Consider the following 23,907-nt stretch of genomic DNA (forward strand, 5'->3'; position numbering starts at 1 on the left):
ATAGAGTATTAGTTTACCAAAATTATCTTTTTACTTAAATTTTTAAAACTCACCAAGAACATTAAGTATACCATTTAAAGGTAATTTCTCTTTATGTAAAGAGATCACCTTTAAGTACCAACACTAAAGTTTCCACAGCACCATTCCTCTTAATTCTCTTTAAAGATGGTGTTAGCAACAGATAATTTACTCTGAATATAACTAGGGTTTAAAAGGAAAAAAAAAAGAAGAAAAAGAACATCCCATTCTTTTCTAAAAGACTTTAATTTCATTCCATGTGTCATCAATTGAGAACTGGGCAGTGATACTCCATAAGTCTCTTTGACCTTGCCTTTTCTTTTATTTTCTTTTAGGGACTGTTAGGAGAAATTAGGTAAAAAAATAAGAGAAAAAGTGCCTAATATTTGCTCCTTCTTAAAATGATGGTAAGTTTGGGGTTGTGTTTAGTTTTATTGTGCTTGTTGTAATTAAACATAATGTACTACCATATCGTATAAATAGTATATGAGAAAACATTATGCTGGAGCTATTTAAAGGAATTATATCCTCATTGCCACTATCACTAATTTAAAGTTAATTTAATAGACAACTACTGCATATGACCAGAAGTGAATTATGTCTGTCTGTCTGTCTCTGAAAGAGGTTATTATGATCTGGGGTAAAGGGAACTGGGCTTTACTTCAATTTCTTAAACATGACTGATCATTAAAATAACTTCAGAATGTTTATGAAGTTCAAGATTCTGGGCCCTACCCCCCAAAAATCCTGCTTCAGTAATCTGGGCTGGGGCCTGGGAATCCACTAATAGAAGTGGAGTGAGTTATAAGCAATTTTTAGAGAATTGTTGGATTAAGATTTATGAAAACAACCCAAGAGAAGCTGACTACAAATATCAGGGCATGAGTACGAACCCAAACCAGAAAATACCAAAGGAAGATGGTAGAAGGAAACAGTAGTCACAATGTTAACCGATTCTGTATAGACAGTATCCCCTGGGAAGCTTAACAACCACCACAAATGTGCAGGACCCTGCCTCTAAACAATTAAATCCAAGTTATAGGGACAGGAGAGAAAGGGAAAGCAAAGGAGGGAAGCGGAGGGAGGGGGAAAGGAAGGGAAGGGGAGAAAAGAGGAGGGGGGAGGGAAAAAGGACAGGAGAGGAGGGATTGAAGGGAAGACAGCCTGCCTGCCACCTCTCAAGGGCTTAGGTTTTAGGAAGAATATATCCTTTTTTTGTCCCTATTTTTATAAAAATACAAAGAGGTTGAAATGATACAATAATCACCCATACATTTGACACAGAATGAGTAGGATGAGAGTTAAAGTTCAAATCCAGGTTCAACTGCCTTGTAATAGAGAACTCTAAGGTGAGTTACCTAATCTTTTTTTTAGTTTCTTAGCTATAAATTAGGAATAATGAGTGTCTCCCTCATATTTACTTCATAAGTAATGAAGTAAATTACTAAGTACAATGCCTCAAATATAGTAAACTCTCAAATTTTTAACAAAAATTTTCTCATGTTTTTCAAAAGCTTCCTAGCAAAGTAAATTAGACAATATTCAAATACTAGTAAAATTACGTAATAATAGATGTATTTAAAATAAAAACCTTCCTCCTCAGAACCTCATTACAGTACCTCAAATAAAAAGTAAACCAGCACACAATGTTTTTCAGATAAGCTGAGACAAAATTTCTTACCACTCCCCCAAATTATGTCTCTACTCTGTTAGGCATAAAGTTCCTGACATTTTCAAGTTTTATACTCACTATCCATGTCACAAAAATAACAAAACATGAGCACCTGATTTCTGCAAAATTACAACTGCCTTTTTCTCTACCACAAATTTCTATAAAAAGTGACAATAACTTTTCTGTATTCTTAAATTCACTTTTAAACTCTTTGCTTATTAATTTCCTTTAAAACTAAGATACATGTTAATCAGTCATGTGAGAATAAGCAATAAATCTCTTTTGCCATTAATTATATGTTATATCCACAATACTAAAGCTCTGAACAGCTATAATTATATCAAGTAGTTATATTTAATTACAGAAACCTGTGGCCAATTATTCTGTAAAACAAATAATTTCCATAAATTAGGTGCTGTAAAGCTAAGAATTTTATCAAACAGAGCTTAGATAAGCAAATTCATCAATGTTATTTACTAAGGTAATAACAATGTTTACTGATCTTCAACTAACATAGAAAAGATTAACCAAATACATACAAAATGTGCACGAAGTGTTTTTGTTTTTGTCAAATCCCGGTAACATTTCATCCCTCAGATGTACAGATAGGTACTTTCCTTGAGCAAGGCCCATATTGTGTTTGACCTGACATTAACACTCATCATACAAAAATTTGGCTTTATATCCACAAGTCTTCAGCATACTGCCTGTCATACCGTAAACTCTCCGTGTTTGACAATGGAAAAGAGATAATACATTAGAAAGAAACTATGCAGCGATATAAAATTGCACTGGCATTTGAGTAAAAGCAATGACGTTCAAACGTGATGTAAACATTTACATAACTGAATGTTAAAAGACTATTGCAAGAACAATGAAAGAATAAATCAGTTTTGGCAAATAATTATAAAGAAAGTCTCACAAATACGGTTTTATAGCCATTTGCAGGGGTGTCCAACCTGAGGCCCATGGGCTGCATGCGGCTCAGGGGGCTATGAATGTGGTCCAACACAAAATCATAAATTGACTTAAAACACTGTAAGATTTTTTTGTGATTACGTGTCACCATAGACTTAATGTGTGGCCCAAGACAATTCTTCTTCTCCCAGTGTGGCCCAGACACCAAAAGGTTGGACACCCCTGCTAGAGTGATAAAAGACTGTTGATGTAAGTATTCTTGAATTTAAGGAATTTTGCATTTCATATTAAAGAATGAAGTCTAACCAAAACTTTCATAAAGTCAAATCTCTAAAGATCTGAAACATATAATTAATCCTGATAGTAAGAGGACAAACAAAAAGCATACTTCAATTTTTTTAACGAGTTGATTCTTGCTATGAAATTCAATACTTACTAACGTCTACCTAATAATTATCTGTTGAGTATCTTCAACATGCTGGATATTACTGTAGTTTCCCCCTTATCCATGGTTTAGCTTTCCATTACTCATGGTCAACCATGGTCCACAAATATTAAATGAAAAATTTCAGAAATAAACAATTCACAAGTTTTAAATTGTGCCATTCTGGGTACCATGATGAAATCTTGCACCATTCCACCCCCCCCCTCAATCATCCCTTCATCCAGTGCATCCACACCGTGTGTGCTAACCACCTGTTAGTCACTTAGCAGCTGTCTCAGCAGATCAGCTATCAAGATACCACAGTGCTTATGTTCAAGTAACCCTTATAATATAGCCTAACACTAGCTCATGCCTCTGTTGTTCACCTCACTTCATCTCATCACAGGGGCACCGTATCATCTCACATCATCACAAGAAGGGTGAAGATAGTCCGGGCTGGCCAGGTGGCTCAGTTGGTTGGAGCATGGTACAGTACACCAAAAGGTTGTGGGTTCGATCCCCAGTCAAGGCATGTATGATAGGCAACCGATTGATGTCTCTCTGTCACATTGATGTTTCTCTCTCTCTCTCTCTCTCTCCCAAAAATCAATAAATATATCCTCATGTGAGGATTTTCTAAAAAGGGTCAATATAGTATAACATATTTTGTGTGACAGAGGCCATAACTCACATAACTTTAGTATAGTATATTGTTATAATTGTTTTATTTTATTAATAATTATTGTTGCTGATCTCTTACTGTGCCTAATTTATAAATTAAACTTTTTCATAGACATGTGGTATAGGTAAAAACATAGCATATATAGTGGTAGAGCTGGTGAGAAGTGACTCTACCTTTAACATGGATGCAAGTCAAACAAAAGGAATTAGAAAAAGGCAGCTACATTTAAAATTCTAGAACGAGCCCTGGCCAGGTGGCTCAGTTAGTTGCAGCATTGTCTCATACACCAAAAGGTTGCCAGTTGGATCCCTGGTCAGCGTACTGTACAGGAGGAAACCAATCAATGTTTCTCTCTCACCAGAAATTAATTAAAAAAACATATCCTCGGGTGAAGACTAAAAATAATAATGATAAAATAAAATTCTAGAAAGAGACTTTGTACTGCAAATATAATTTGGGGAGTTATTAGCACGTAATGGTATTTCTTTAAACATTGGGACTTGGTAAGATCACCAAGTAAGTGAGTACAGAGAGAAGGGAAGGGGGAGGGTAGGGAAGAGAAGGACAGGGGCCTGAGACACTTGATATGCTTGATATCATAAGGGCTCTCTGAGGCTTATGGTCTTTAATTCCAAGTAAGACTAGTTATCATGATATTCCTCAAGTCAAGTTCAGTGGCACAGGTGGTTACATGGCACAGGCAATCAACAGGGCTGAACAAGCAAGTAAAATGGAGTAAGGATAAGGGAATTGAGGTTTGATTATAATGGGGATAATTATAATGATTGATCATGAAATTTTAGCTGGCTAAATTAGAAAAAATAACATTAAGGGGGGTAAGAAATAGTATAAAGGCCACAGGATCAAATGTTTGGAGGTTGCAGAGTAGAGAAATTGTTAGAATTGGGGTACTAAGGAGAAAAGTAGGAGCTAATGGTTTGAGAACAAAAATGCATGAAACTGATATTATGAGGTAAATTACTGGTAATGTCAAGATCTAGGTTATGACCATGGCTGAGGCAAGGCGAAAGACAAAATCATTAAAGAAGAAGAGTTACTTAAGTTTCTAGGCAATAAAATCAGACTAAATAAAAAAGCAGCTCTAAATAAACTTCCAGATTCCTTAGAATTTTTCAATAAAATTACATTATGTACTATTATTATTAGGATTATGACTAAATGATACCCCAAAATAAAAATAGCTAGCAAAAAATTTGCAACTAAGAGAAAACATAAAAACCATTTAAATAAAACCCGATTCATATATGGCTGTGTTGTCATAAAAAAATTCTCTTCTTATGATAGCTTTCACAAGCTGATATGTATCATTATATATCATCAAAAGTAAGTTAATATTATTATGATCCATTCTATAAACTATTTGAAAAAAAGCAAATAATCATTCCAATATATGTAAGACCTTTGTTCTAGATCTTCATGTTGTGATTTATCAAATACATCACGTAAAAGAAAACTGTAGAATCATGCTAAATAAGGCAGAATGCAAATTTATAAAAATTGAGACATTTGAAAAGTAGAACCTTGAAGAAAATGGGTCTTTGGTTTATAGGAAAGTTTCTTATAATTCACAAGTCAGGTTTATTGTAGTAAATAGCTGTATTTTACAATATATAAATAATGCTGAGTACTACCTCAATTACAATGAGATATGATACAAAACAAAGACAAAGATAAAAAACTTGAGTTCTTTTCCTAAACATGGAAATATATGTGGGGTAAGGCTACAAAATATATTTTTGATGTGTGAGAAATTACTTAAAAATTGCTTAAGAATTACTTTAAAATGAGCAATCCTTAATGTTCATTAGAAGCTTATGAAAATGTAAAATTTCTGTAACTATATGAATAAATGTAAGTAGTTCTGATGTCTTTGATCAATGTTCAAGTATTTCACCAAACAAACCCAGATCTTCAAAAAAATATTCTGTTGTAGTTCAGGCTAAGTGTTAAACACAGACCCTAGAACGTGTTTGGTAACTCTTCTTCATATTCTTATCACCAGGCTGAAATGCCAAAGAAAAGTTGACTATGATTCTATAACAATATGTTCTGCCTTCCCAATAGCAAATGTATTTACATTTAAAATGATTCGGTCAAAATACAACATGATATGATTTCTTGGCCTCAGTCTTACTGTTCTTATGTCCACCTTGTTTAAACTGAGTTATTTTTTAATTTTACATGTAGAAAGGAAATAACTATTTGTTCATTAAGCATATTTCTTGGATAATAAAGATTAATGCTTTAAATAAAATATAGCTAGATCTCAGACTAGCTGGCATCTCCCTTATTATCTGGGATTATCATTAACCATCATTAAATAAATCACATTATTCTAATTCTGGTGCATCTTACAGAGTTTTTCATAAGAAAGGTAACTCAATTACCAATCAAGGCTAATTACTGTTCTTGACATTTTTTTGGAGGACACAGTTTGCATCAATGATGATATGTCCCTTTTACACAGCAGTCACACCGGTCTGTTTTATTTCTATAGAAAATCGTTTTCACATGATGAAGGATCAGACAGACAAATGTGAGCAATATGTCACCAGTCATCCTGGACGAATTTTAGAGTTTGGCAGATTTTTCTGAGCAGAGTGCACAAACCAGTGTGTAATAGCAAGCATATTTAACAGGAACATGAAACACGTAGTGTTTACTCATAGAATAGAAATGTACAATTTCTTCCTCATTACGAACTCAAATACATTTTAAAATTAAGAGTAAATGAAAATACTTAGACATTTCTCATTTGTTCATGAACTGAAAATCAAATTCATAAACGCCTATCTTCGGTGTACCTTACTGCCGATGATTGACCGTACTTCATCATCCGGTGACGTGGGAGTCCCAGATATATCCGGGTTACTATTACTAAGGCTCCGAGAACGATTTAAATTAAGGCTTGCAGGTCTCACAGCAGATCTAGCCATTGTGGCATAATGCACCGATCCTCCTAAACCTCCAGGACCTAGAGTTGTATATAAAACAGCACATAATTAAACAAAGAAAATTAGTCAAGAAAGGACCTGAAAATAATCTCTGCCATTTTATAAAGTTTCACACAGACCATGAATCGCTTTTGTTTCTAAATGAAAAATACTATAAATAAGAAAGAAAAACACTCAAGCCCTAATGATAGATACACAAAGATATTCTACTTAATGGCAGTTGGCAAAACCTTATGAATTATAAGTACGATTCTCTTCAGTGTTTCTACGATTATAGATTACATGTGCAATGAAAACCAAAAGTAGCAGAAAACACTCACACACATTACCTTTCCTTAGATTTAGGTGTATCTAGGACCCGTAAAGTTTCAGTTTACGTCTCTTCTTTTCTCCCTACCCCTCCTTTGCTTTGCCCCTTGATACAGTCACTGGAGGAACAGCCACTTTACTGTCAACATCTCTTGAATGAGATTAAGCTTTATTTCTCTATCTTCATCAGTGACAATTTGAACTCTAACAAAATGGTACATACATGATACATATAAAAACACTAAAGATAATTCTACGAGCCCACCTTATATAAAAAAGCAAAGAAACACTTTTCATCTAAAATCAAGCCTGACACCACCATTCAACCATGTTCTATGAACATAAAAATACCCAGTGACTGTACCCACAATTTATCTCCATTTTTCTTAAAGAAATCTTTCTGAATATCCTATTTGCAAATGACACATACTTGTCAACTAATTATAAGTCAGGTCAGCATATAAAAAAGATGTTTTGCACAATCTGTGGTATTCTAACAGTGAATGAAAGAGTACATGGAGGAGTACTATATGTAATCTACAATCACTTACACACTCAGATTCTCAAGTACCATAACTTTAAAAATCAAGATAGGAAATTATGAACTGGAATATAAGTCAATTACTACTGTTTCTGCAATTAAGAAAAACAATGAGCTAAAACACAGAATCAGATTACTGTTATGCTTGGTTTTCATAATGAATGCCATAATTATTTATCACCATTATTAATGTTAACCTTGCCAGTTGCTGCAAAGGGCACTTACCATTTTCACTAGTGATGAATGGTATTTCACACAGACAAGTACGTGAGCAGGTGGAAAGGTATGTGTAACATAATCATTAACTAACTGAACAACTAGAGTTCTTCCAACTAAACTAAGACACCCACCACCTCCACCAGCACCAATATGTAAAAAACAAGTAATCACTTAGGACTCTAATATTCTGAAAGGTGGAGAAATCAGAACTTTTCTAAAAATGGAGAAATTAACAATGGAGAAATCAGAACTTTTCTAAAGAATAACCTCTTCTATTATTATAGGTTTCATAGGGTCACCAGGGAACTACTGAACCACCATATTTCTTCTTTAATGTCCAACAGCAAGCACTCCAACGACCAATAGAACATACTCTCCTTCTTAACAGGGAAAGATAAAACGCTTTCAGAGACACAAGAAGTTGTTTTCAAGGTTCATTTCCAAAAATTAATTCAACCATGAATTAACTCAAATTAAAGGAAGCTGTGTTAACCTATTTATCTTTTTAACTCCAGCACCTAGTATAGTCCATGGTGTTTAGCAGGCATTCAACAAATGTTTGCGGTTCATAGTAAAAAGAAGAAATACCTGGTGAGGGTGAATTAGGGTAAGTATTTGGTAAACGAAAAACATAATAGATGTACGATGCAAGAAGACCGTTCCTGCCATGCTGGTCATGGTTTCCTTCCAGATTTTTGTGAAGCCGATTTATAATTGATGCCATCGCTTCAAAAGATGCTTGACCTAGATTAACTTTTTAAGAAACATGAAAATATTTTTCCATTAACATTTTTAGACTGTAAGTTCCAAATAGATCAAGGTTTTATCATCTCTATATGCATTAAGTATAGTGATTATACACAGTAATTGTATAAAGGTATTTGATATTGATTTTTTAAATTCATTTTTCAATTATGTTGACGTACGTTATATTAGTTTCGGGTGTACAACATAGTGATTAAGCAATCTGATGTTGATTTTAATTATTATCTTGTATTAGATGAATCAAAATTGCTTTTATAAACAAAATGAAAAAACTCATTTTACTAATTTAACATGAAAATTGTATGGGTTTGCTTAGTTGAAAAACAAAACATCATTCCCACAGGTATCTATAATTTTGTAAAACAATACAAAGCTCATAGAAAAAAGAAATCTACCTTGGATATCACCTTTGAGAAGTAAATTCTCATTTTAAAGATGATGCTGATAACCTATATAGCACACAATGAACATGTGACTTGTTTAAAAATCAAATTAACAATAAAAGTAGATTATTCAAAATATCAACCTAAGATAAAAATATCAACCTAGTGAGTGAATAAGCAATTTGATTGAAATGAGTAAATATGTAAATGGATTAGAAGGAGAAAAAACTAAAAAACCAGTTGATGTAAGACTGTCGAGCATTTTAAATGTCAGGCTAAGCAATACCTACCCATTCATTCAAGTCAATATATAACAAGAGTTTTGTTAAAACTGGGAGATTTGGTAGCACACTGAATAAATGGCTAAACCAAACAGCCATTTTGAGCAATAGTCTCATATTCTATGATTTATTTAATTAAGATGGGAAATTATGAACCGATAACGAGGCCAATTATGTTTCCTAAAAGTGGAATAATCAGGTAAAGTGGTCACTTCAGAAAGATTTACCTATGTGTATACTGAGCTAGAAGAGAAGGAGTAGAGACAGAGAAGCCTAAGTGGGGTTGAACAACCCTGCTTGTGTTCCCGGTTAACTCCCTTTCCTCACAGTAGCTATTCCAAACCATCAAGATTCCCTTCAAAACTCAGGTCCACCTTACTCTCTTTTCAGCTGTCTTGTTCTCTATCTCTCAGAAGAAATGTATAAAGCACAAAAGGCTACAAGTTTTTCCTACAAACTTATCAGAATCAAAGCATTTTTACTTTCTTTCCAAAGGAAGCAGTCTTCCTCTTCCTCATAAGAATGATCCAGCTATCTTCGCTTTTGTCCTACAGGCTTGCTTCATTAATAAGACCCTCTCACACTCCTGTATCTTAATTTTTCTCGCCCTTCCCCACAACCATTTCTCCAAAGCATTTAAAAATGCTCAAATCTCTCCAATCTTATACTCTAATCAACCTTGCTTCCTCTTCTAAAGACACACCTTCAAAGGGTAGTATATGCTTTTTGTATTCCTTTCATCACCTACTATTTACTACTGTATTCTTTCTAATCTGGTTTCTACTTTCACTATTTGACTAAAACTGTTCTTGTTAATTTCACCAGTGGGCACTTCTTAAGTATAGATAGTACAGTGAATTTCAACCAGTGTGCCCCAAGAATTTATAAAACATGCAATACCTGAATATTTACTCAGGGGCACTGAATTCTTTTCCCTTAGGGGGGAAAAAAAAGACAACAGCTAACACAACAATAGCCGTCTGGTGTGAATGAATCAATATTATACCTACTTTTTTTAGTCAGATAGGCAAAACAATGTATTTTTGTGTGCCCAGAATTTTAGTAATTAGTTTATGTGTGCCATGAGATTAAAAGAGTTGAAAATCACTGACATAGTAGATAAGAGCGGGACTTTGGAGTCAGCTGCTTGGGTTTGAATCCTTAGGCTACTTTTTCAAAGTGTTATGCTCACCACTTTACTCATTCATGAAATGGTACCTAATGATACCTATACACAGACTTGTGAGGATTTCATACATTACTATAAAAAAGCACACAGCATTATTCCTGGTACAGAGTAAGTGCTGTGCAACTATTCTTTACCGTTGTTATTATTATAGATTATAATCTATAATCTATAGATTCTACAGCAGTGTTAACATCTTTTCCTTAAAATCTCCTAGACTACCGTAATGGTACTCCACAATATCACTCGATCCTACCTCTCTCTCCATCCTACCATCACAGGACATCATAGGATTTCTATGAAATATTACAAGACTCCTAATTTGTCTCCCTGACTCCAGATTTTCCCACTTTTAACCCATTTCTATGCAACACAGTCATCTGTATGAAAGCCAAAGTGGGTCCCTTTACTTCTCTAATTAAGACCAGACCTTTCAAAGGCTATTGACTTCATAGAATCATAGTCCCAACTATCTGAAATGTCATAGAAGACCTTACTTCATCATCCCCACCACCCATCATCTCTTATCACCAACCTTCCAATTTCTAATACTTAACAATTCCCCCAGCACTTCCAGAGTCATCTGCGTACTGTGCACATGCTGTACATCTCCCTGGACCAGCTGTTTACCTGTCAGACTCCTACTCACCTTTAAATGCTCCACCCAAGAATTGCTTTCTACTTACAAGTCACCCCCCCAAAAATCCCAAGGCACTGAATACTCCTCTCCCACTTAACACAGATTTTCCATAACAGGTTAGCTGAATTTTTTTTTTTTAATTTTAATTTTTTATTGTTATTCAATTACAGTTGTGTGCCTTTTCTCCCCATCCCGCCACCCCACCCCAGCCAAACCCACCTCCCTCCCTCATCTCCACCCTCACCCTTGATTTGGTCCATGTGTCCTTTATAGTAGTTCCTGTAATCCCCTCTCCTCACTGTCCCCTCCCCACTCCCCCCTGCCCATTGTTAGATTGTTCTTAACTTCAATGTCTCTGGTTATATTTCATTTCCTTTTTTCTTCTATTTATTATGTTCCAGTTAAAGGTGAGATCATATGGTATTTGTCCCTCACCGTCTGGCTTATTTCACTTAACATAATGCTCTCCAGTTCCATCCATGCTGTTGCAAAGGGTATAAGCTCCTTCTTTCTCTCTGCTGCGTAGAATTCCATTGTGTAAATATACCATCGTTTTTGGATCCACTTGTTTGCTGATGGGCACTTAGGTTGCTTCCAGTACTTGGCTATTGTAAATTGTGCTGCTATGAACATTGGGGTGCACAGGTTTTTTTGGATTGGTGTTTCAGTGTTCTTAAGGGTATAATCCCAGCAGCGGAATTGCTGGCTCAAACGGCAGTTCCATTTTAGTTTTCTGAGGAAATTCCATACTGTTTTCCACAGTGGCCGCACCAGTCTGCATTCCCACCAACAGTGCACTAGGGTTCCCTTTTCTCCGCATCCTCTCCAACATTTGTTTGTGGATTTGTTTATGTTGGCCACTCTGACTGGTGTGAGATGGTACCTCATTGTGGTTTTAATTTGCATCTCTCTGATGGCTAGTGATGCTGAGCATCTCTTCATATGTCTCTGGGCCCTCTGTATGTCTTCCTTGGAGAAGTGTCTGTTCAAGTCCTTTGCCCATTCTTTAATTGGGTTGTTTGTCTTCCTGGAGTGGAGTTGTGTGAGTTCTTTATATATTTTGGAGATCAGGCCCTTGTCTGAGGTATCATTGGCAAATATGTTTTCCCATACTGTTGGTTCTCTTTTTATTTTAATGCTGTTTTCTTTAGCCATGCAGAAGCTTTTTATTTTGATGAGGTCCCATTTGTTTATTCTTTCCTTTATATGTCCCTCCCTTTCAGGGACATGTCTTGTGAGGATGTTGCTGTGTGGAATGTCTGAGATTTTCCTGCCAATGTTTTCCTCAAGGACTTTTATGGTGTTACGCCTTATATTTAAGTCTTTTTATCCATCTTGAGTTTGTTTTTGTGTATGGCGTAAGTTGGTGATCGAGTTTCATTTTTTTGCACGTAGCTGTCCAGATCTCCCAACACCATCTGTTGAAGAGGCTGTTTTTGCTCCATTTTATGCTCCTGCCTCCTTTGTCAAATATTCTTTGACCGTAAAGACTTGAGTTTATTTCTGGGCTCTCTGTTCTGTTCCATTGGTCTATGTGCCTGTTTTTATGCCAGTACCAGGCTGTTTTGATTACAGTGGCCTTGTAATACAGTTTGATATCAGGTATTGTGATCCCTCCTGCTTTGTTCTTCTTTCTCAAAATTGCTGCAGCTATTCGGGGTCGTTTACGGTTCCATATAAATTTCTGAAATGTTTGTTCTATATCTGTGAAATATGTCATGGGTACTTTAATAGGAATTGCATTGAATCTATAAATTGCTTTGGGTAGTATGGCCATTTTGATGATGTTAATTCTTCCAATCCATGAGCATGGTACATGCTTCCATTTGTTGTGTCTTCCTTAATTTCTTTCTTCAGTGTTGTGTAGTTTTCTGAGTACAGGTCTTTTACCTCCTTGGTTAGGTTTATTCCTAGGTACTTTATTTTTCTTGTTGCTATATCAAATGGGATTTTTTTTCCTGATTTCTGTTTCTGCAGTTTCGTTGTTGGTGTACAGGAATGCCTTTGATGTCTGAGTATTGACTTTGTATCCAGCTGTTTTGCCAAATTCATTGATTAGGTCGAGTAGTTTTTTGGTGGAGTCTATAGGATTTTCCATGTACTCTATCATGTCATCTGCAAACAGTTTCATTTCCTCCTTTCCAATTTGGATGACTTTAATTGCTTTTTCTCGTCTGATTGCTGTGGCTAGGACTTCCAATACTATGTTGAATAGGAGTGATGAGAGACGGCATCCTTGTCTTGTTCCTGATCTTAGTGGGAAAGCTCTAAGTTTTTGTCCATTGAGTATGATGTTGGCTGTAGGTCTCTCATATATGGCCTTTATGATGTTGAGGAATGCTCCCTTTATTCCCACTTTGCTGAGTGTTTTTATCAGAAATGGGTGCTGTATCTTATCAAATGCTTTTCCCGCATCTATTGATATGATCATGTGATTTTTATCTTTGCTGTTGTTGATGTGATGTATTATGTTTATTGATTTGCGAATATTGTACCATCCTTGCATCCCTGGGATGAATCCCACTTGGTCATGGTGTATGATCTTTTTAATGTTTTGCTGGATGCGGTTTGCCAATATTTTGTTGAGAATTTTAGCATCTATGTTCATCAGCGATATTGGCCTGAAGTTTTCTTTCTTTGTTGTGTCTTTATCTGGTTTTGGGATTAGGATGATGCTGGCTTCATAAAAAGAGTTTGGGAGTCTTCCATCAGTTTGGATTTTTTCGAATAGTCTGTGAAGGATAGGGGTTAGCTCTTCCTTAAATGTTTTGTAGAATTCTCCTGTGAAACCATCTGGTCCAGGGCTTTTGTGTGTTGGGAGTTTTTTGATGACTGCTTCAATTTCATCTGCTGTTATTGGTCTGTTCAGGTTTTCTGCTTCTTCTTCATTCAGTTTTGGAAGATTATATTTTTCTAGAAATGTGTCCATTTCATCTAGGTTTTAAAATTTCTTGGCATACAGTTCTTCGTAGTAATTTCTCACAATCTTTTGTATTTCTGTGGTATCAGTTGTAATCTCTCCTCTTTCTTTTCTAATTGTGTTTATTTGAATCTTCTTTTTTTCTTGATGAGCCTACTTAAAGGCTTGTTGATTTTGTTTATCTTTTCAAAGAACCAGCCCCTGGATTCATTGATCCTTTGAATTGTGCTTTTAGTCTCTATGTCATTTAACTCTGCTCTGATCTTGGTTATTTCCTTCCTTCTGCTTGCTCTGGGCTGTCTTTGTTGTTGTTCCTCGAGTTCTTGTAGGCATAGGGTTAGGTTGTTTGTTTGAAATGTTTCTATCTTTTTAAGGTAGGCCTGTATTACTATGAACTTCTCTCTCAGGACTTCGTTTGCTGTGTCCCATACGTTTTGGGTTGTTTTGAGTTCATTTTCATTTGTTCCCAGAAAATTTTTGATTTCTTTCCTAATCTCGTTCTTGACCCATTCATTGTTTAATAGCATGCTATTCAGTCTCCATGATTTTGAGTGTTTGGGTTTTTTTCCTTTGGGGTTGGTTTCTAGTTTCAGTCCCTTGTGGTCAGAGAAAGTGCTTGATATGATTTCAATTTTCTTAAATTTGTTGAGGCTTGCTTTGTGTCCTATCATGTGGTCTGTCTTTGAAAAAGTTCCATGGACACTTGAAAAGAATGTGTATTTTGCTTCTTTGGGATGAAAAGCTCTATATATATCAGTTAAGTCCATTTCCTCTAGGGTATTGTTAAGTGACACAATATCCTTCTTGATATTTTGTTTGGAAGACCTGTCCATTTTTGACAGTGGGGTGTTAAAGTCCCCTAGTATAATTGTGTTGCTGTCAATATCTTCCTTGAAGTCCTCCAAGATTTTCTTTATGTATTTGGGTGCTCCTATGTTGGGTGCATATATATTTACAATGTTTATGTCTTCTTGGTGGATTCTTCCTTTGAGTATTATGAAGTGACCTTCTGGGTCTCTCTTTATGGCCCTTCTTTTGAAGTCTATTTTGTCTGATATGAGTTTGCTACCCCTGCTTTTTTTTCCTGTCCATTTGCTTGGAAAATTTGTTTCCAGCCCTTCACTTTCAGTCTGTGTAAGTCTTTTATCCTGAGATGGGTCTCTTGTAGGCAGCATATGTGTGGGTCATGTTTTCTTATCCATTCAGCTATTCTATGGTCTTTTGATTGGAGCATTTAATCCACTTTGAAATTTCTTATAAGCTCAACTACTTTGCAAGATTTAGGTGGAAGATGTTAGCAAAAGTAGAGGAATCTTGGAAACAAGGGTGGGAAACCAAAATACCTCTCCTTCCAGAACATAAAAGAAAAAAAGAACATAGAGATTTTGAGTTAATGAAAGAAAGAACAGCTGTATGAAATAGATAATACCAGGTGAGTGAAAATGTAAACTAGGTGTATCACATGTCATATAAATGCAATGTGATTTATGTTTGCCGTTTCCCTAACTAGTCTTGAGATCCTTAAAATCAGGAACTGCCTTGGACAGTGTCTGGGTACATAGTAAGTGCTTAAAAAATACTTGGTGAATAAATACATTTATTTCCATAATTTGAGTAGAAATCTATATGACATTTTATAAAAAACAAAAGAAAGTTCCAATATTTTTGGTATTTGCAACAAGTAAATAACAAGCCACCCTCCCTCCACCTAAATCAAATGCAGTCCTTACAGACAGCAAATAAGAATCATGGTTCTATTTCCGCAAAAGTTAGAAATACCAAGTTATAAATTTTATGATTCCCCAAACAGAAGTAAGTTACCTATTTGGCCAGCAATGACAGGAGGTCTAACAACTAAAAGGATCAGTTTATCAAGCAGAAGATGAAGAAATCGGACCACTGGTTCCAACTGAGATGAATTCAGTGCCGAAATACTGCTCTTCAATTCATTTTCCAAGTTATTTTCCATGATTCGCATGTCACCAATTCGGACTGGAAACATGTGTTCATCCAGAGCATTGACCAGAGCAAAAAACTTGTCAAGATAAGGATCCTAAAACAAAGAATAAGCAAAAGCACCACACAATTTTAACTCTGTAAATTCTCCAAACCATGAACCACTAATAAAACATCTCATATTAATTAATACAAAAGAGTACATATCAGTATATGTAAGCACTGTTTCCAAAGTAAACACTACATCTACAGGGTGGGGCACAAGTAGGTTTACAACTGTTCATTTAAAAAATAACATAATAATAAGTAATAATACAAGAATAAACTCCGTGTTTCATGTACTCTCAACTGTAAACCTACTTTTGCCCTATCCTGTATTTTCACTTATTATGTTAAAGCAGCCATTTCAAATAGTACTGATTACTCAAGAAATCTACTGGTATTAATCAAGACTCTTTTTCCCAGTATGAGTCTGCCTTATTGTTTTAAACTCATTGTTGAGATAGGTTGCTAGTAACCTTCCTGTGCCCATTTGTTAATTTATTGCCTCTCAGCTCCATTCACACCCACCAACGTTGCCACATTTGTAACACTGGAGCTGGACTCTTCAAACTGCATTTCTCTTTTGTCAGGCGGCTTGTGGTTAGGCTCTGACAACAGAGGTATGGGAAGCAGTCTGCCTGGACTGAGGAGTTAGCAGGGACTTTTCCTCTTCCTTTTATTTTTTCTGATGGTGACTAGGAGATGTGAATGTTATGCCTCAGAGGTGAGGGGCTTGGGCGGCGGCGGCGACCACACTACTGGTGGCTATTGTAGGTCCCCATCAGGGGCCTCCACCAAGTTTCTTCAATACCGCAGCATGGCAGGCAGTGTGCTCCTGTAGAAGCGGTCTGATTCAGAGGTCTGATTCTCAGCCTTCAGGATCCTCCTCTAGGTTTCTAAATTGCTTCCTTATCATTTTCTGCAATTGCTATCTCTTTTACAATCATAGAATTATCTTACCCCATTTAGCAGAGAATCACTTTTAACCTAGTTAACAATTATTTACTATATATACATTTTCTCCATTCAAATTACTGGCAGTTTCCACTTCCTGACTGAATCCTGACTATCATTTAACCTCCTCTACACTACCAGGACCAGTCTTATTAAAAGCAGTAAGCGTCCAGTCCCGGGATGCATGCTTCTTCTCCCAGCCTCCATTACAGTAGAGATGACCGTGTGCTACAGTTCTAACCAATGAGATGTGAGCAGAAGTCTGTTGGCACTCTGGGAAGACTTTCACTTAGTTAACGATAAAAATGCACTTTAAGAAAAGGTAGTAATGCTGAACAGCATCACACTTCTAATTGTAATAATGTTCTAATTTGTTATGTGTGTTTTAAATGAGTAAAAAATAATTCTATGGAGTTCTAATATATATCCAATAATTTCAAAGATCTATAAGCAAGGTATAAAACACCATAAAAAAACATTTACTGCCTTTAATTAATCCTTTAAAAAAGATTATAATAAATGATGACATTGTTTTATGCAGTTACAGAAGTTATAAACTTTTGAGTATTAGTCATCAGGACTGCGAAGGCCAGGGTGCTACATTGTAGACTTCCACTTTATTCTTCCCCTACATTCCATGTGTCTACACCATCTATAGAACATTGTTTGCCCCAAATCCTTGTTTGTTACATAAAGACAACACATGTATCTGCCTCCATAAAAATAAAGTTAGGCATAAAACCTAATTATACTACCAACTCTAAAGAGAGAATAAAATAATAAAATAAAGCCTGAAAAATAATATATTTGTATACTTAAGAAGATATATAATGTGATACTAAAAGTACTTCTATTAAGGGAAAGAATATGTTTCAACTCTATTGTATAATGTCAATCTTATTATCAGAAGAATGAGGACTACAGGAAACACAGGACACATTCAGTAGCAGGAGCGGAAAAACTCCACTGGAGCCATTCTTCAACTGGGATCCCCATTCTACATTTTCTCCCAGGAAAATCACGTTCACTAGTACAGTTTTAACTATCACATTTATTCTGCTAACCCCAATCTTAAACACCAAACTACTTGCATCTGCCTATAGGACACCTTCATCTGAAGTGCACAGGCATGTTAAACTCAACAGGCTCGAAAATAAACTCACTATGGCACCACAGTTGCTCTCCTTTAGCAACTGCTCCCAAATTTACTTCTCTCACGTTTCCTCTTTAGGTTAGAAATCACCCTCTACCTGAACTCTAAGCTCTAAACCACTCAAGTTCCTTCATAATCTATTAGCAATCTGGTCTTCTATTCTCACCTATGATTTCCCATGCACTTTAACTTCCATTCACACCAGATTACTTGCTCGTCCTTACATAGATTACTGTCTCTTTGCACTTGCTTTTTAGCGTGTAAGTTGCTCACCTTCTCTCTCGGTGTGGTAAATGCCTGCTTATCAATGCAACACCTCAGTTCCCAGGTTCTCAGTTCCTCAGTTCTCAGTTATAAAAAAATAACTCCTCTGAACTTGATTTAGTTCATATGTCTAACACATTACTAATTTTATTGTATTGTAATTATTTTTACATTTCCCCCTACTGTAGGGTCCTTGAAAGGAACTCTCTTTCCTTGACAGGTAACAACCACCCTGACCTCATGAAGGTTACAATCTGATGGGAGAGAGAAGCAATAAACAAATGAATATGTGTATGTGTATATGTGCACATACATAGACGCACATACACAGACACACAGAAAGGGTGAGAGAAAGCGGAGGTGGGAGAGCGCACTGGAGCAAAATGCAGTACTAGTAAGTGCAGGGCAAGACAATACAGAGTAACGGGGCTGCTGTGTTTGCCAGCCCCCAGAGAAGGCCTCTCTGAGATGAGGAGAAGCCTTAATGAAGAGAGGTGAAACGAATGTCGGGAGGGAAACCATTCCGGCTGGAGAGAGTGAAGGCTTTAAGGGAGAGCTTGGCATACTCGAGAAATACAGTGAAGCCTACGGAGTAAATGGCCCCTAAGAACTCTTTCCATTTGAAAAATCTGAGTCTATGAGAAGTAAAATATGCTGGTGATGCTTTTTGAACTCTAAAGTACTGCTATGTACCGGAAACTCAAGGGCAAACATTACTTAATTGTTCAAAATGATGTCAATAACATTTTGAAAAGAAAAATATTTGCTTTTGTTCACATTAACATTTTGTCGATAAAAAGTAACTTCTAAATCTATACATTTTTAACGGTCTTATACTCCCATAAGTCTTACAGCAGATAACAAAACTGATTTAAGTACTAGACAATATGTCCAATTCATTCAAGTGAAATTTGATCATTAAAAATTACTAAAACTCACTTACTTGTGTATGGACAGATGAAACAGCAACAACTTCAACATTAAAAACACCTTTGTGATTATCTACCCATTTCATGCCAGGTAGAGGAACCTATGAAATATAAAATACAATCATCACAGCTACTTAATCTGATTATGAACTCTGAAAAGAAATTTAAAAATTACAATATCTCAATGAGAAAAAATACTGTGAAATATATTTTTATGCATTGTAAGTAATGTAAAACTTAGGTTTTATTCTTATTACAAAATCAGTGTTTCCTACAAAAGAATTAAAAGGCACAAAGAGCAGAAAATACACACTCAAAATTCTATCTTCCCAGAGACATATCCTTTTATAGCATTCTAAATCTTCCTCTATGCAAATATATTTTTATTCACATCCTTACATAGGTGATATCAAAGATATTATTTTGCTACCTGTTTTTCACATATTATACTGTGAATCTCTTTTCATGTCCATAATATCACTTTTAATGGTTTATAATATTCTGTTTCCTTTATTTCAAACACTCCTGTTGTGTTTTAAAGGGGCTTTAAAATACTCACAAGCCAAGGAAGTTTGTTTTAAAGATGAGAAAACATATTTTTTTTTGCTAGGAATTAATTAAAATTATATAACAAAATTCTTATTTTTAAAAGAGAGTGTATCAGTTCTCTCCATTCACTGCTAAGTACTGCTAAAAACCCTCAACGTGGAACATAAAATAAACACAAAGACTGAAAGGTGCCCAGAAGAATGCAGGCAGGCCAGGAACTTCAGGGTGGGAGGAACTATAGGGCAGTGTTTCCTGGGTTTTATTTTTGCCTCATATATCCTGGACTAGGTGCTAGAGCCAGAAATGCCAAAGGAGCTGACAAAAAAAACGCTCCAAGAGAAGCTGCTCTCTTTAGTCAAAACCAGTATTTGCCCTATTTGGTTAAAAACAAACTGCAGTTCCACTCCACTTCCATAGGCTGTGGGGAGCCTGGATCTCCACCCTTAGCTGGCTGTAAAGAGGTGCTTGGTGCCCCCCACTCCCCACACACATGGCACGGTATCAGAGAAGAGAGAGGTGGGAGAGCTAATCCCACTCCAGTGGTGCCCCCACCAGCTGTGGTGTCAGTGAAAAAGGAAAGCAGTAACAAGGAGCTCCCTCCCCATCACAGCCAGTGAGGTGTCAGCAGAGGCCTAGAGGAGAGTCTGAGATCCCACCTCCGTCCAAGTAATAAGCCCCCACCCCAATACATTGCAAAGGAATGTGGACCTTTACCTGGCAACAGTCTCCACCCTCACAGCTAAAACACAAATAAGGAGCTCCCTCCCCATCACAGCTAAGACATAAATAAGATCTAGAGTCATAATATCCAAAATGTTCAAGATATAATTTTTAAAAATCACACATCATACCAAGAACCAGGAAAATTTCAAATGAGAAAAAGACAATAGACCTAATACTGAGATGACACGGATGTTGGACAGATGTGACAGAATTTGAAAGCAGTCATCATTTTTTTAAAAACTTCAGTGAGCAATTACGAATATCTGTGAAAAATGACAAAAATAGAAAGTCTCAGCAAATAAATTAAAACTAAAAAAATTTAAAAAGGGATGTCTTTTCCATGGTTTCATATTTTTATGTGTAAAAAGAAAACCAAATAAAGTTAGTTTCCTGTTGAATAACATAAATAGGTAGAAAATGCAATGTCTGTACTGAAGCAAATAATATAGGTTTAGAAACATTTTGGGGGAAAAGAGACAGTGAATTGAAACTACTCAAAGCAAGAAACAGTACTAACTCTTTCAACCCAAAATACTGTTTTCAATTATAAAAAAAGTAGGATACACGAGTAAAATGTGAACTCGTACTTCTTTACACATTGCAGTTCTCAAAGTTTGAACTGAGGATCAGCAACATAAACATCCTCTGGGCACCTGTTAGAAATGTAAATACTTGACCCCCAACCCACGTCCACTGCATCAGAAACTGGGGGTAGGAGGGAGTAAGGTTCGACCACCTGCGTTACAGCAACTCACCAGGTGACCTGATGCTTGCTAACGTAAGAACTGCTGTCCCACAACATTCTAACAAGCAGCGTGGGAAAGGAATGGCGTAACAGTAGCAAACACTACTTTAATACTTTTTAGGTGCCTGGCATCATTCTAAAGGTTCTGCATGCCATCACATCACTCAATCATCAACATAATGTTTATTATAAGCATTAATTATTCTCTTCAATTTACAGATGAGAAAATTCAGGCACAGAGAGTGTTTTAGTCGGCCCGGGCTGCTATTATAAAACATACTCTGGGTGTCTGAAACAACAGAAACCTATTTTCTCACAGTCTGGAGACTGAAAGTCCAAGATCAAGGCACCAGCATGGTCAGTGTCCGGTGAGAACCTCTTTCTAGCCTGCACACGGTCAATTTCTCACTTTGTCCTCGTAAGAGAGAGAGCAAGATCTTTGGTGTCTCTTTTTATATCTAATTCTATCATGAAACTCCACCCTCATGACCTCATCTAAGCTTAATTCCCTCACAAAATCCAGATGCCCAAATACTATCACATGTGAGGGTTAGGGCGTCGGCATACAAATTTGTGGGGTAGGGGACACAATTCAGTCCATAGCTGAGAGATTACAAAACTTACCCAAGGTCGCACGAGTGGAAGTGGTAGAGCCAAGAGTAAAACCCTGGAAATTATACTACATTGCCTTTCAAAGTATATGAGGTTAAAAACAACAAAATCTTTCACAATCCCACACCCCTTTGAGAACTAACTTTGCTAAATTTGATGTATATTTTCCAAACTACTTCCTACACAATTGCTGATATACTAAGTTTGGTTGTTACTATATTGTTTGTTTTTATGTTTTATTATAAATATCCTATTGGGATATTTAAATAATCCCATTCTTCTTACTACTGTACTATTCATTTTATAGATGTACAAAAATTTAATTAAACTCTTGGTCGATACCCAGGTAATATCCATGTTTTATCTTTTGCTAATACTAATAATTTTGTAAATTTTTTCTATTTAATTCAAACAACAAATATTTACTGAAGTCTCTACCTAGTTCTCTAAGTTCTGGGGTTTCATGATAAACAAAGTCTGCTCTCAGGCAGCTTACCAACCATGTAGCAGGGACTGAGAAAAACAAGTAAATAAATAATTTCAGATAGTGATAAGTATAAAGCAAATAAAACTGGATTAGAATGACAGAGTATATCAGCAGTGTGGAGGAAGGAAGGGCTGAACATTCACAAAGTGAGGAAAGACTCTTCTGAGGAGGTGCTCTTTTATATACAATTCAGATCATGAGAAGAGTCCAGCCCTGTGAGGAACAGGAAGAGAAACACGATGATTCAAAGGCCTAGAGGCAGGAGAAAGTTTGGAAGAAGCTCTGAGTACAGAGATGAGGCTGCAGTTATGGTGAAAGACGGTGCTGGAGACGTGGACCAGCCCTCAGATCATTCAGACAACTGTAGGTCACAAGGGGAAAATCTAGATTACACTTTAAGAAAAACGAAAGACCAGAGGAATATTTTATTTTGATCATACACACAAAAACCCCCCACTGAATCTTGGTGATACAATCCGGAATGAAAAAACAAGACCTAGAGGATTACATAAAGAATAATAACTTTTTGTTAAATTCATAAAATAAGCAAAGTAAAAAAAATGTATTCTCTAGTCATACATACACCTCAGTTAAAAAGTTGTTTTATGAGACCAGTTTTCAAAACAATGTGATACCACAGAACTGCATACTTTAAAATGGTAAGTTTTATGTTATGTATATTTGCCACAGATTTTTTAAAAAAGAAAACTAGTTTTTTATAGTTAGAGGGAAAAAGAGTATGGATTGGGGAGGAACAAATAAATGATGTAAGTTATTGACACTGTTCTAACTGTTGGATTACATGGCGGATGCATGGGTGTTTATTACATTATTAAATAAAATAACAATAAATTAAAAAGTGTAATTATCCATATATAGATGTAACTACTGTTAAGTTTATAAATATCCTATTTGCTGATCTTTGTATATCTATGTACTATATCTGTAGGATAAATACTCAGAAATATAATTCATGAGATAAAGGGTATGTATTAATTTTTCACTGGGACATATTTCAGGCACAAACAATCTAACAAAACTATTTTAAGGTCCAAGTGACTACAATGAGTGACTACCATAATCCTACAGAAAATTCTGGTGACAGACTACCATGCCGGTCTATACATCAATCTTCCATGAATTCTGTAAGCACAAATCTGCTCCCTAGAGCCCAATAAACACTGATCCTGAAAAGCTGATGACATTGAACTGAGGTAAATTCACCCCAATACCATCACTCTGTTGAGGTATATTGGTGGCCAAGGTCTTTCTCTCACTCACCGTAAGGTTCCAAAAGTTGTTTAACAAGAATGAAATCTGATTGAGGTGCCTGTGGAACATCCTGGTAAAGATAGCATTGGGCATTTTAATTTACCAAATAACTGGCAAAAAATGGATGAGCAGAGATACAGATTTAGGGTTCATCAACTAACAGCAGGAGCGAAGGGCCTCTTGACTTTGTATGAGTTACGCACTGCACTGTGTTGGGCGTACTGTTCGCAGGAACTGCAGCCAGTGCTTTGCCTAACGAGAGTGCTTACATGAAGTTAACACATTATC

General features: G+C 36.0%; 1 protein-coding gene across 9 annotated transcripts in view; it reads right to left on the reverse strand.

The window, feature by feature from the left end:
- Positions 1–23,907, reverse strand: part of DOCK7 (dedicator of cytokinesis 7) — a 209,406-nt gene that overhangs the window by 66,252 nt on the left and 119,247 nt on the right. For all 9 annotated transcript variants that reach the window (XM_053921491.2, XM_053921489.2, XM_053921496.1 and 6 more), the window contains exons 19-22: positions 19,246–19,332; positions 15,755–15,986; positions 8,347–8,511; positions 6,540–6,709 (exon numbers count right to left, since the gene is read on the reverse strand). In XM_053921491.2, coding sequence (XP_053777466.1) covers positions 6,540–6,709; positions 8,347–8,511; positions 15,755–15,986; positions 19,246–19,332 — 654 coding nt within the window. The remainder of the gene's footprint in view (positions 1–6,539; positions 6,710–8,346; positions 8,512–15,754; positions 15,987–19,245; positions 19,333–23,907) is intronic.

The sequence above is a fragment of the Desmodus rotundus genome, chromosome 3 (genome assembly GCF_022682495.2).
Source record: "Desmodus rotundus isolate HL8 chromosome 3, HLdesRot8A.1, whole genome shotgun sequence".
Taxonomy (NCBI): domain Eukaryota; kingdom Metazoa; phylum Chordata; class Mammalia; order Chiroptera; family Phyllostomidae; genus Desmodus; species Desmodus rotundus.